General features: G+C 38.8%; 1 protein-coding gene across 1 annotated transcript in view; it reads right to left on the bottom strand.

The window, feature by feature from the left end:
* slc1a7a (solute carrier family 1 member 7a) overlaps nt 1-14374 on the bottom strand; it is a 43420-nt gene that overhangs the window by 15581 nt on the left and 13465 nt on the right. The window contains exon 3 of the mRNA XM_042497804.1: nt 99-314. Coding sequence (XP_042353738.1) covers nt 99-314 — 216 coding nt within the window. The remainder of the gene's footprint in view (nt 1-98; nt 315-14374) is intronic.

A 14374-nucleotide genomic window follows, 5' to 3' on the forward strand; every position in this document is an offset into this window, starting at 1 on the left:
TTGATATTTTTAGATTGCTATTTTTAAACTTTCCCATAAGGGTGATGACAGTTTTCTCTGAGCTTACATTTCATTAGAGATTTGTGACAGAGTCTTACCGGATGAGATCCAGCAGAGCGTCAGCAGAGCTGGTCATCGGCTTCTTGCTGTCCTCAGAGTCCTCCTTCTGAGCAGCTCCGCCTGGGTGGATGATATACACCATGACAATGCCCACGACCACGGCAACAAAGGTGGTCCAGAGGTAGTAGGAGATTGTCATGATGCCCAGGCGGCTAGAGCACTTGGCGTCCAAGGCAGCCAGACCTGACATCAAACTGAAGCACAGAGAGGAGGTGCAGACACACAAAGTCAAAAACAGCAGAGAGACACAAAAGACAGACAGGAAGCTAGAAGTTATTGTAAAAATTGATAAGGACTTTAGGAAGTGAATTCTTTAAAAACTGAATTCAAACCTCCCTAGAAATGTTAGCTCATTGGCATGCTGTTGCAGATGTTCAGCTCATTAAGCCCACTTGCACTCAAAGCTTTTATGGAAAAAAGAAATAAGTGGCAGTAAATTGCACAATGAAAAGAATACTTCAACCCCAAATTGACAATTAGTGTATTATTTACTCATCTTGTTACGTTGAATTTGTGAAGGAAACCTTTTCTTGCATGCCTCTCCGATGAACAAAGAATTCAAAAACACAGGCAATGCATGACAAATTGACGTCCTAGGGGTCATAATAAAACTGTATCAAGACATCTGTTTTCAAATTCTCACACAACTATGTGTAATCCAAGTCTAATTTTTACAGTATGCTCTGTAATTCCCAAACAAACAGCCCTTTGTGATGTGGAATTGAAATGAAAGTGAAACTTATCTAAGCTCAAGACGCAAAAATTGTATTTCAGCTAGCTGAACAGTTGCTGGTCTACTGCTGCCTTGATCAGATAGTTAATGTTAATATGTGTTTTGGTGTTATAACAGGTTAGTTTGGATTCACCAAAGTTACACAATAACAAAAAGTAAGTGATCAAGTAGAGCTATGATCCGGCCCAATAAAAATCTTTCCAAGCCTGAACCACAGTAGCAGTTTTGGGTGTGAGCTCAGTTAAAACCCAGTTTTCCACTGTAAGAAAAAAAAAAAAACCAAAAACAAAAGTAAAAATAAACTTAGGTATTATTGCTGTAAAAGACATTTGTGACCTGACCTCATATACAATAACTATGAGGCTTGCCCACTGGTCAGTGATAACATGACCTCCAGCAGGAAAAAAACAGAGTTTCAAAATCATAATGTCAAGCTGAGGTGGACTGAAGGCACAGCAAAACATCACTCTTCTGGGAAATGGCAGAATAATGGTTTCAACTGGTGCACTGGTGCTGACTTTTTTGTTTAATTGGAGCTCTTTTGGAAACCAGAAACCAGATCTCATATGCAATATTTATTAAATAGAGACTGAGTAACATTTCTGGAGTCATGATGTGTTGATGGCAACACTGCCCATAAATTATTAATGACATTACAAAGGCTGCAAGGTCAGCATTAAAACAAGCAACAAAAAAAACACCAGGACCTAATCTAAATCTGCCTGAAGCCTGATAAAATTTTGAGAAACTGCAGTCTGAACCTGGCCGGTTGAGTCAGGTCCAGTCAGGTTTGAGCAGAGAATCAAAGCTCTGTTGAGAAAGTGGTAGACCTGCAGTTTAGCGAGGTAAAGCTAGAAATAACAGTGCCATAAAAAGTGGTAGTTGTTAACTAAAGCAATGCTTTGGGGACTGTGCCCTTCAAACAGGGTATTGTGAGCCAAAAAATGATCTTTTCCATAACCAAGTGTTGTTTGTGCTATAAAGTTAACCACTGCGCTGTTGAAACATAAAGTTTCGATGTATCCACTAAATAATAATGTGCAATTGTTATGTATCCGCAGTTTGCAGAAACGTGTAATGCCAACATCTTTTCAGGCCATTGGATTGACTCTTGTTAAGCTTATTGTCAAACCAGAAAAGTTGTTTAGTAATTGAAAGGTCGGTTGGTTTATGTCTTGCACTCGCAATCTATACGTCAAAGTGTCCTTGGGCAAGATACTATTTTAAACTATCTTTGTACTCATACACTATGAATTATTTTAGCTCCTGGTTTGTTGTGATTATATTTCTTATTCATGTTTTTTTATTACTAATGTGTATTTGATTGATCTTGTATGTTTTGTCTTGTTTGTGTGGACCCCAGGAAGAATAGTTGTTGCTACGGTAGCAACTAATGGGGATCCAATGTAAATAAATGCAGCTTGTTTTGCAAAGCTTTTTGAGTGGTCGCTTAGATTAGAAAAGCACCATGTAAATATGGTCCATTAACCATAAGATACTGCTCTCATACAAGGCAGAAGAAGAAAGCAGCAAAGCAAATGTATTTTTTCCCAAAATCTCTCTATTGTTAGCTCCTTTTCTACTACTCTTGAAATGTGAATCAAGCCATTCAGAGCTCTGCAGTCCTTTCTCTTATGTCACAGAAAGCCTCAACTGTATTCATAAACATTATGAACAGAGGAGAGTAATTTGCATTTAAATGGGATGCTCTGAGTACCTGTGTTTAGGTTTTCATTGTTGCTACACTGATGTTGTGACATTCACTGTTAATTTTCAAAAAATGAATTAAAAAAAGCGCTCATTCAACGCTGTTTGTGTCTCAGCTGGTGTAAATGTGCAGCAGATGTAATTTGCGGGAAGATGTGTGGGATGATGTTGAAATAGAGGCGCAGCAGCAGGAGGGAGCCTGTCAAAGAGCAGAGAGAGAGATCGGAGAGTTCTTTACTCTGTCTCTTGAGCTGGGGTGACAAGATTTTATCCCTGTTCAAAGTGTAATCTGGTTTGACTTGGCAAGCGTTTGGATAGGGATGCTGAGTCTTTCCGTGCAGTCACTGCCTGTGCTGCACCTCACCCTTTTATCCTCCTTTTATCATCTCTGAAATGTATGATAGAGAGCCTCAGTCTCCTGTCTGTCACAGTCACATTGGGACTCATTCACTAATATCTACCACAGCTTTTTGTGGCCATGTGCACACAGACACTGAAAAGAAAAGAATTTGGTTAAGAAGGCCCAAACAAAAGTCTTAAAAGGTTGACTCAAAAAAAAAAGGAAATCGTCAGAGGAGGTATTTTTCCAAGAAGTGAACGCCAACCGAGCGCTCATATTTTCTGTTAGTATTAGTTATACTATAACACAAAAAAATGATGCATTGGATGCTATTACTCTATTAATGAATGCTGAAAACTGAGAGGAGTGCATAATATATGAAGTAGAATTGTTTATTGTTTATTCATGATATATATATTCTAAATTGAAATATTGAAATCATTATTTAAATTTAAATCCTATAATATTATACAACTGTAGAATTTAAGAAATCATAATCAATCATTTTGAAAACATTCAGTGTGCTCTCGGGTGTGCATTGATTCTGTTCAAGAACAAATCTCAAATTAGAAGTTATTTTTGAATGTCAGAATCTCTGTGAATAGGTTTTAGGAAGATTTTTTTTCTTCCGAGCGATTGATGAATGAGGTCCCGTCTTTACATCATCAGAAAGTCTGAAATCAAAATTTTCAGACAGTCTGTGAAAATTTAAAAAGTTTTAAGAGATGCTTAAAAGTGAGGTCCCCAGGATGTGAAGGTGTGAATGTGTCTTAGCAAACCATCCATTTATCTTTCACAGAAAACACTGAAAGTATTTGATTTTTCCTCATATTTGACTACAAGTATGGGATTGGTTTCAACAGCAAGTGATTTTCAGTCGCAGGATTAAACGTTTTTACCACAGCCACAAAATATTTTCTTACAGCCACAAAAATGACACAACTGCTGACACACTTGCAAAAGATATAAAGCCACATGAGTTTTGGACTGGAGCCTGAGATCACAGCATGGCCTGGTGCCTGGTGCCTCTATAATAAAATGAGCGGCAACAAAGTCACTTTGCCAGCTAAAATGCATAGAAATAGACTGCTGTCCAAACAGTCACAGATTCATATTCTCACTTCATCCAAAAGCAAATTCTGAACTGGGCAATTTCCATAGACATATGCTTGAGAAGTAAAAGGCTAAAAGGCCTTAAAGAAGGCTAACTTTTGCAGGAATGTAGCCATTAAGTAGCAGTTTCATCATAATAGTAGCCTGAAACCCATCAAAGTGTGTAACATCAACATAAGAAGAGTAAAGTCATAAAGTCAGTGAACTGACTATGTAATGTCATGTAATCTCAGCTACATAATATTAAGTTTGCTAACATCAGCCAACATAAGATAATGGTCATACTAGACCAAAGCCTAGTCCATACAGGTGTTTGTGAAAACACAGTTTTTCCATTATTTGGGCTCAAAACCCCCATCCAAACAAGCACTGTAAAATCTCTGTCCAAATAAACACGCAAGAACACAACTTAAGTGCTGTCAATAGCACTCCAGACCAACCCTGACCCTTTGTGCGCTTTGTGCCTAACTCTGCCTCTGATTGACTTTCTCTGCCATTCTTACCATAGCCCTGACCTACCTCACTCCTCTTTATTTAACCTAACCAACCCTATCAACGAAAGTAACAAGTAGCAGCTAGTAGGACGTGTCATGGCTTTGCTATCTCAAGGAGGTTAAAAAGAGGAACAGTCACTGCGCAATATTGCGATATATCATTGGGAGATGCGCAGTAAAAACTGATCTAAAGTTGCTGAAAGGCTCAATAGCTGGCACATTACCATAGAACATGAAGGATGATTGATGTGTTTCACAGAGGTGTCTGTTATTAATGAAAAGATCCTTAATAAAAGACCAAAAACGAATGTTTTCTATATGAAAACTTTGCATTGTATATCCGTTTGAGTATACCCAAAACGTTCTGTCAGGCTCAGTGCAACCAAGGAGGCTAAAAAAAAGCACACCTGAGGAGCACCTGAGCGGACATCATCCTTTTAATTCTCGTCAAAGAAAGTGTCCCAGCCTCCTTTGAATAGCCTTGCGCTATCCCAGAAAACACAAATTTGCTACCTGAAGCACTGACCATTCTGCATCCTCTGTTTCTCACTATAGTGGAAGAGTGACTGCACATTTATGGGTAAATATGTACAAAGTCCTGTTAGCAAGCTAAGCAGTATTTTGGTCATGTCCACCATTCAAAAAAAATGTCTAATTTGTGACACATCACAAAGGTGTCAGTAGTGCACACACTGATGTTACATAACAAGACAGAAACAGCTTTACATTTTCATTTCAGTGACCTTAAACAAATTGAGTGGTGAAAGGTCAAAACTTATTTTAAAAAGTTACATTTCCAAATGTGTACATGTGCACTAGGCTCAAGTGAGTCAGTAGCAGGAATTCCTCTGAGAGTATTGAACTGACCAATAGTATGTTTGGGGATTATGAATTTAACTCTGAATTTGTAAAAGAATGAATGAGTTACTTCTTCTTTTATTCTTTCTACATATTTTTTTCTACACATAATTCTACATATGTTAGCTTTAAAAGACAGCAAGACATTTTGTGAAATATGCACAGCAGTATTTGCTTTCCTGCTGTGAGTTTGATGAGAAGATTGAAACCACTCCTGTGTGTGTGTGCTGAATATGAAGCTAGGAAGTTACTGTGCTTGTACAAACTGAGCTTTAAAGCATGTTTAGGAAGAAACAGAGCTGTTTCTCCCTGCTTCTATAAGTGCTAAGTGAAGCTGTCCTTCTCCCTCTGCCTTTGTACTCAGAGTGCAGACATGAGCGTGATCTCAACCCTCTCATTTCACTCTTTGTAAGAAGGTCATTGAGTTTATTTCCCAAAAGTGTTGAGCTTTTTCTTGAAGTGCAGCCACTCAACAGTGAAGCTGCTATGAAGAGCTGCTGGTAAAAGGCTGGAGGTACTCTGTGCAGCTCTTTGGCGTTACCGTGTTACCATTTATCTATTTCTGTGAATGTGAATGAAAATGTGAATTTGAATATGCCTGAGATAAATAGACATGAGCCCTTTTATATTAATTAAATTATACAACTAGCTGGATAAAATATTCTTTGTCATATAACCATGGCTTTAACAAAGTGATCTGCTCATGCATCCTCTGGGTTGTAAATCAATGAGTGATTCTTTATACCACAGGTATAACAGCTACGACAATGACTGCTTCAGCTTCTTCCACTAATAGAAGGAGCAAGGCATTGAACCAACTGAACCTCCTGCTGCTACAGACGTGAATATCTGCAGCTGACCCTAAACTAAGCTGAACAAAGGCACGCAGCAAAGTGCATCGGCTCCACTGCTTTGTGTTTCTTGTAGTAGCGTTTTTCTTTTTCACGTTGAATAAACCCTTTCAGAAAGATATTTTCTTACTTGTAATTCTGTAGGACTCATTGTAAGTTCAAACCAGCTCTTGATCCGTGTTTCAAACATCTCACCCTGGCATGCGTTTTTCTAAACCCTCGCTGAACTCAATCTCTGCTTTCCTCTGGGCACTCTGGGAAGATATTGTATTTCAGTGAACATTTTGACCAAAAACATCACTGCTCTTTGCATTGCAGACATCTTTTACTCAGACCTTTTTAACGCACTCAGCTGAACATCTACCACTCTAGTTCTGTTTAAGACTACTTCCATGAATAACTGTAAAGTGTGATGGCCATTTAAACGCAATTAGCAGTAAACTGCTGCCAACAGAACATGGGGACATGAGACATTTTGAATGCATTAGTGTCCATTAACGGGGCCATTATGGGGTCAAAGAATACCTTAGGTTAGGATGTGATAACCATGATTTGAATTCCTGTCACAGGTACCACTGCAGCAAATGGACTGATGTACAAGTTAAAAATATTCCATCCCTGTGTTATTCCCATCTATTAAATAGAACAGCTTATGAAATTCTCAGCTAAAGGTCCACCTTTGTCTGTTTTTTGGGTAGAGCATTGTGATGTGACTGGAATTATAACAACAGAAAGATACACATTTTGTGTGTAAATACACCTTTTGGTATATTGGACAACAGGTGAAGCTGCAGCAGCAATAACTACGAGGCTCGGCCAGCGCTGGTCAGTGATTACATGAACTCCAGCAGGAAAAAATCAGAGTTTCAAAATCAGAATGTCAAGCTGAGGAGGACTGACAGCACAGCAAAACATCAATCTTCTGGGAAATGGCAGACAAACGGTTTTAACTGAATTGTATGTCCAGATGTTTACTTTTCTTTTTCCACTGCGGCTCTTTGGGAAACCAGAAAGTGCTTCCAGGAGATCAACAGGGGAAAAAATTAGAATTGCTATTCCAGGGATTTATCTCATGAACTCCTCCTCCTGCTCCTCTCCACTCCGTGCATTTAAATCTGCCAATAATATCACGGTCAAATGTCATATTTTCTCCTGTCTTATCTTGAGTCTTTCATGTGCTGTCTTGCGAGGTGGCAAAATGAAACTATGAAACTCATAAGAACTTCAGACTGAATGTGAATAGTAAGGCATGGAAAAATATGAAACATCTTTTGAAGCAACTCTAATTTAGTTGACGACTTCTTTATTCAAATGACAAAGTTCTTATCTCAAGCCAAAATATTCAGATTAGTTGCTGATTAACCAACAGATTATTTTGAACTTTTAAATTTGAACTCATTTCTTTGGCTAGAATCACAACCACTGGCTGATGAAAACACATCACGCACGCACGTTCTCGCGCACGCGCGTGCACACACACTCACGAAGCCTTATAAACTGACTCTCTCACAGAGAAAAACATCACATTTATAATGTGAACACAAACCTTCATTCAATCACACCTGCTGTTGGACATTTCCAGATGTGATTACTCTAATGTCTGATACAATGTGGATCAGCTTGTGCACAATCTCGGAAGCATCAGCTATCAGTCTGATGTTGATAAAGCCTCTGGAGGCAAGGCCCAGCATTTTGGGGTTTTGCGGTGTAGCCATCGAATATCCATCAGAAACTTTCTCTGGTATGAACAGATATCTATTTATGTAATAACACGGATCTTCCACATTGTGGGGCCCACAGAGCAGGCATACTTCTGGTTTAGCCCTCTGCTTACTTGACTGATGATAAAAAATTAATTAATTAATTAAATTAATTTTGCGGTGCTTGTGACTTTCCAAATTTTATAAGAAGGAATGAAACAAGTCATTTTGTGTGGGTTGTGGTGCTAAAAGAATGTATCCACTGATTGAGTGAGACACTTTGAGCAATCCCCTTTTATATACACATGTAATCTATGTGTAAATGTAAAAGATTGCAGCTTTAAAATTAAGTCACGTCTACCTTTAATTGACAGGTTACGACCTTAAAAGAAATGTAAAATGAAAGAGGCGTATCTTTCCTATCTCTTTAATTATCTTGGTATCCAGTAGTTTTTTCTTCGCGCCCCTTGGTGGCTCCCAACCCACCCAGTTGGAAACCAGTTGTAGAATAACTCAAGCATCAGAATAAATGCTGCATTGTGCATTTCTGTAGAAAAGAAAACAAGCATAGGGCAGTTTTTTAAGGCACAGCTCATGCCATGCCTCATGGATGTGTCACTTTTGTATGTTATTATACGTACGTTTCAACAACCCTGTAGTTTGTGTAGGTTACGTTTAGGAAAAAAAACACACTTGGTCATCATTGTGTTTTGACGCAAAGTGGTGCCAAAAAAATATCTGATTTGTTGGCGCAATCATGGCTGGAAATAGCACAACGTTTTCCTAAAAACACCCAGTTTTGGTGCCACAATCAAAGCTGGAAATGCTGTTGTATGTTGTTAAAATAAAACCGGTTTTATGTGTTGGTCTTGAACAGTAGTTTGCAGCTTGGCAGCTGTCTCACCTATATGTCACAGCATCCACCTCACAATGAGATGCTCAGCTTGTGAACATGTAAGCAGAAACGTACATTTCGAACATTTTCTAGTGTTCAACATCAGTGCACTTCAGCCACTGCTTCTCGGCTTCTCACTGACAGTAAACTGAATAACTTAACACTTGATACTTAACAGACTGAGATCTCTATCCTCTCTGATATCTGAGTCAAGGTGGGATTACAGTGTGCCTCTATCGTGAGGTTTCAGGCACACGTACAACAGATCTGCCACAAGACTTTTAGACCATATGGGGCTTACAGTCCTCCCTGCTGCACCTTCGCTGAGCAAGAGCATTACAGTAATCCTTCGTACAGATGAAAAAAAGAAGGCCGAGGATCCTTGGGGGGGGGGTTATCCATGACATCCATGACATGTGGTTGTGACACTGTGGCCTTTGTCTCAGCCGCTTGGATCATTATAGGCCACACTGCTGTTTTATTTCATGGTGGTTGATGTTTCAGGATTATTTCGTGACTCAAGTAGTCAACAGTTTTTAATTCAGCATACAGTAGGTACAGAGAAAAACTTTTCAATAGACTTGCCACAACATGGAATAAATAACAGGCTAAAGATAATAATATATTGACTCTGCTGTAACAGGTCCTTCCTTTGCCTTCAAGGCCTTTCCAAATCAATCCCTTGCCAATCCATGTATTAAAACAACCCTGAGAAGAGGTGTTGATAGACCAAGCCACACTGACCATTAATATGTTGGATTTGTCTGCAGAAAACAGCCTCGGGGGCTCTTTGGGGAAATCAGTTGCATGCCAGTATGTGTCATCTATCTCAGTGGCTCCCATCATTTTGAAGCTTGTCACCCTGCTGACATAGATGCTATACTTTTCACTGCAAGTCAATACAAGTTGAGTCTGGGAAAAGGGTGCAATGTGTTTTATATGTAGATCAGGGTCTGGTCAGCTTTATATGTGTTTTTAGTCATGTATTGATCCAGACTTGTGGAAGAGCAACATCGAGGTGAAGCCAAGAGAACTTCTTTTTTTCCGCCATTGCTTAGTGAAATATACTAAACAGTAAAACAGACAATTTAAGGAATTAATAAGCAATTGATTTAATGAGTTCTCAGATGAGTTTTGTGCTCTTGGTTAGGGTGACTGTGGTTTTATGGCCAACAGGGTCAGGGATCAGAGAAATCCTCAGTGCCCTGCTTGCTCTGCTGTGCTGCTGTGAGTTTGTCTGTCTCTCTGTGTGCTGAGATTAAGGAAACCAATTCTCTATAAACCTCTTGTTTTTCATACTCCACTGCCTGACATTACTGTCAGAGGCTAGGTTTCTACTTTACAGAAAAGGCAGAAAAAATAGTAGCATTATATAGAAAGTAACAAACCCAACAATCAATAAAAGAACTATGAAATTACACACAATAAATTTCTATATTTTCATGTTCCTAGAGGATGAAGTGTGCTGTGCTATTAAACAGCCTGCGTTCTGTATTTTATTTATTTATTTTTTTTATCAATCTCAATTCTTTATGTGCTGTAGATCCTATTTATACTTTTCGAACTGTTTAGATCAATATTCATCAATCAGGGACCATACAGCAGGGGGGCAGATGGGTCCCACAAGCCAGGGAGTCTGCCATTTGCTTCCCATTTCAATGTTATTTTTGCTTGACATTACCATGTGCCTCTTCATCCTAAACCTAACCATCTGTGACTGTGTTGCCTAAACACAAATGTGCGCCCCATCACACTACCATGTGCATTTGTTAACATCATAGAAGTGGCATCCAGGAGCGTAAACAACTGACGCAGAAGGACACCTAACTCGTATAATATATAGTCAAGTCCATTGACATAGCTGCAACATGTGACGAGTTGGGATCGCAATGTGTTGCCTAATTTAAACATTTCTCCGAGCTTCTCTATGTTGTTTACTCACTGCCTTCCGTTCACTCCTTTACGCCACTTCTTTTCAATAAAAAGTCAGCTCATGAGCTCAGTTCAGTTTCTAATAGTGGTGTAGATGTTGTTGACGAGGTATGAGTACTGCTAGGTAGATGGGTAGGTTACCGAAAATGAAGTTTGTTTACTCTCCTTTACATTCCAATAACTTTTTGGCTGATAGAGGGTATAGACCTACTGCAAGTGGCCAGAAACAGAGTTGGATATACTCTGTATATAGTATATATATATATATATATATATATATATATATATACCCTCCACTAAACTACTGGTCGCTAAGGGGACAGTAATTTCATTTAGTTTATTTCAACATATTGTCATTGCTAGGTTGTCAAATACCAATTCTTTAGCACACCCTGTCACAGGGCACCCTTTAGAGTATCTTTATGACACAAAGCTGAAATACATTATAACGTGATTAATGTTGTGAAACGGTCACAGTTAGGGTTAGACAACAAAACTACTTGGTAGGTTTAGAAAATACATCATGTTTGAGGTTAAAATTAGTAAATTTGTTAGTTAATAATATCTAATCTTACTTTAATATTTATTGGCGTACTGATTGATGACAGTGACCCATGACTGAACGTGGCCTAAATTATGTAACATTAGGTTAAAACAAAGTTGACCGTTAGTTTCACATGGGACACAAACTGCAGTCCCCTAGGTGAAAGTCCGGTTTTGTTTGACCCGTCCACCTCACCTCCCTCCACCCTGTGTTCTCTTTCAATTTTTTTTACTATGTTAATTGCTGTCAGTGTCTTGTACTACTGCCATAGATGGCTTTACATTTGTGTTAAAGTCTTTACACACAAAGTCTGTATTCTTTGTTTTTTAAATCATTACGCAAAGAAACCTTACACATGGAATCCAATGCGTTCTTGTTAAATTCACAACATAAGAAAAAATGATAAAACACAATTTCTCTCTTGCTTCTTTCCACAGGAGTTATCTCTCTGGCTGTTGCCACTCTATGCCTGCGTCTTGCATTTTGCACAGCAGCTACCTAAAGGGGCTAAGCTGTCCTGAACTGTCACCACAGTCACTTGCTCTCTCTCTGTGGTCCACATCCTCTATTACACCCCCCTTTGTCATTATCATCCACCTTAATGTTACTGTTTTTTTGCAGATGTAAATGTTTCACAGGTTACGCCACATTTTCTTTAGTAAACTCTCTAAAGGCATTTGATGGATGTAAAAAAACACAACCTACACCAAAAATTTTAATGATGGACGAAAGTTTCTGAGTCAATGTGCAAATGTGATTGGCACAGCATGAGGCTATATTGATTTTGAAATGTCTTAAAAAAACATTGACTAAAAATTCAGACTTGGTGTGCAAAGACCCTGAGCTGAAGGCCTAGCACATCTCATAAAGACACTGAAGGATGCGTATGACATAGATAAAAGATGTATTTGTACCACTGACTACTACCATGTTTATACTTCTACAGAAGAAGCTTCAATACAAGTGAATGATACAACATTGTAGCTAATAGGCCACAATAGCTTGCTTTATTTTGGCTGTCTGTTTCTTCAAAGGTCAGTACTGTCAAGATAACTTGATACACGTGACCACTGGTCAAAGATCACCCAAAATGAAGTTGACTCAAAAATGTTGGCATTGTAAGTGCTGATGTGACAAATTGTGCAATAACACAAAACAAAATACACGAAATGCTTAGATGTTTGATAAACTTACTTAGTTGTAATGTTGTAATGTTGTATAGATAATGAGAATCTAATGAGAATTGCTTTGTGTAATAACTAGTTTTTTAGACATTGTTCCTGAATGGCGTCATGGAGGGATGAAATAGCCTTACTTGAATTAATTTAAAAGGAACTCAGTTTCTCTTGTAGTACAACCAACAAAACATGTTAGGCTGCATCAGGCTTTAGAGATGTACACAGCATAATAACCTACACAACTGCAACATACCAATTCATCACTCCACTCCAATCCCACTCCAATCTGTTTCACACTGCTCATCTTCCATGCCAATTTGTTCTTCTTCACTATGTGTAAGTCAGCATTCAGTTTAAAGCCACACATGGAGAGACGAGTTATAACAAACTAAGGGTCAAGTAAACATGCAGATGTATACAGAGTGAACGGCACAGAGCTGTAACATTAGTTGTTCAAAATTTAATTCCCATTGTCCAGTGTGCTCCCTGTTATCATATCCCTAGTTTTCTTTTATTTAAACCTTCATGTCATCTCACATATGCCCTCTTGTGCAGTGGCAGCCCACCTGACTGGAGATTCGGTAAGCATTGGCACAACACTGTTATGGAAACCCATAGGTGTAGATATTTAGAACATGCATTTCCCCCTCTAATAAAAACATGAATGTAGAAGAGGACTTTCCATCAAAGCAGCAAGAGGATCTCACCTTACACCTCAGTGAATTCTCACTAGTCATGTTTAGGATTTTAAGCAAACTTTTGAAATGACACAAAAAAGTAATCCGATGTAGAAAGCTATGCAAAGCATAGTTTCATCAGACGTTGATGGTATAGGCTACACTTTACACAGTGCTGTAAAATCACACTGTAAACAGGGAAGAGAAAGGTTGCAAACCTAGAACAAAACAAGTTGTCTTGGCCATCTAACCAATGTAGAAAATAAAAATGAGAGAGGTCCTCTGAAATAGGTTTTCATTGTTCTTTCTTTTTTCGTTTAGCTTCTATTGGCCATCTTTTAAAGCTGTCTGGAGACAAATAATCTGGGAAAATGTACATAGATGGCAACAGAGAAATAGCTGGTCAGCCGTGAGTTAAGTGTTTGCTACATTATAATTCTTTGAACAAAGGTGTTTTTTTTAATGCCAGCACATCAACTCTTTTTTTGACAAAAGCAAACATACATACATAAAAAAGTTTTGTCTGATTTAGCTGTTTCTGTACAACTTTTCAAATGCAACACTTCAAATAAAAAAGAAGTTGATGGAAACACAGGAACTGTCACAACGACAGCAGAACTGGTGTCTCTTCCCTATGTTACCCCCTCCTTTTTTGTACCTGATTTGTGTATGTGTGTGTGTGTGTGTGTGTGTGTATTTGTGAGTCTCATTCCTGCTCTGCCACTAACCTGGACCCAGCCTACCAACACACCTGCAAGCAATCAGCTCATCATCTCACCCAGCTCACACACCTCCACACACCTGGCGACAATCAGTGCATTAAGCCGCAGTATGTTAAGCCCAGCTTTCCTTCCACTCATCTTCACATCTTTGCTCCAGTTTCTGTGGCAGCTACCTTCCTTTATCCCCAGGAATCCCATTCACTCTTTCGCCTGACTGCTTGCTAAATAATTTCCTCTGATTCCTCTGGTTCCCCTGCGACTCATTCACCTTAGTCACCTCAAGCTTCAGTAATTCTTGCAATAAACCCATTTGGGTCAACTTGCGACATCTCCTACCCCTCACTATCAGATGACGAGCACTTCACATATGGTTGGATCAGCCATATGTTTGTGTGGCTGCTGTATATCATTAAACTCGTCTTCACCTCTGACCTTCAAATCTCAGTCAAAGCATTGGTAAACAAGAACTTCCAAAGGCTTTATCAAAATATGAATGCTTTCTTCAGCTAG

This window comes from Plectropomus leopardus, chromosome 12 (assembly GCF_008729295.1).
Source record: "Plectropomus leopardus isolate mb chromosome 12, YSFRI_Pleo_2.0, whole genome shotgun sequence".
NCBI classification, from domain to species: domain Eukaryota; kingdom Metazoa; phylum Chordata; class Actinopteri; order Perciformes; family Serranidae; genus Plectropomus; species Plectropomus leopardus.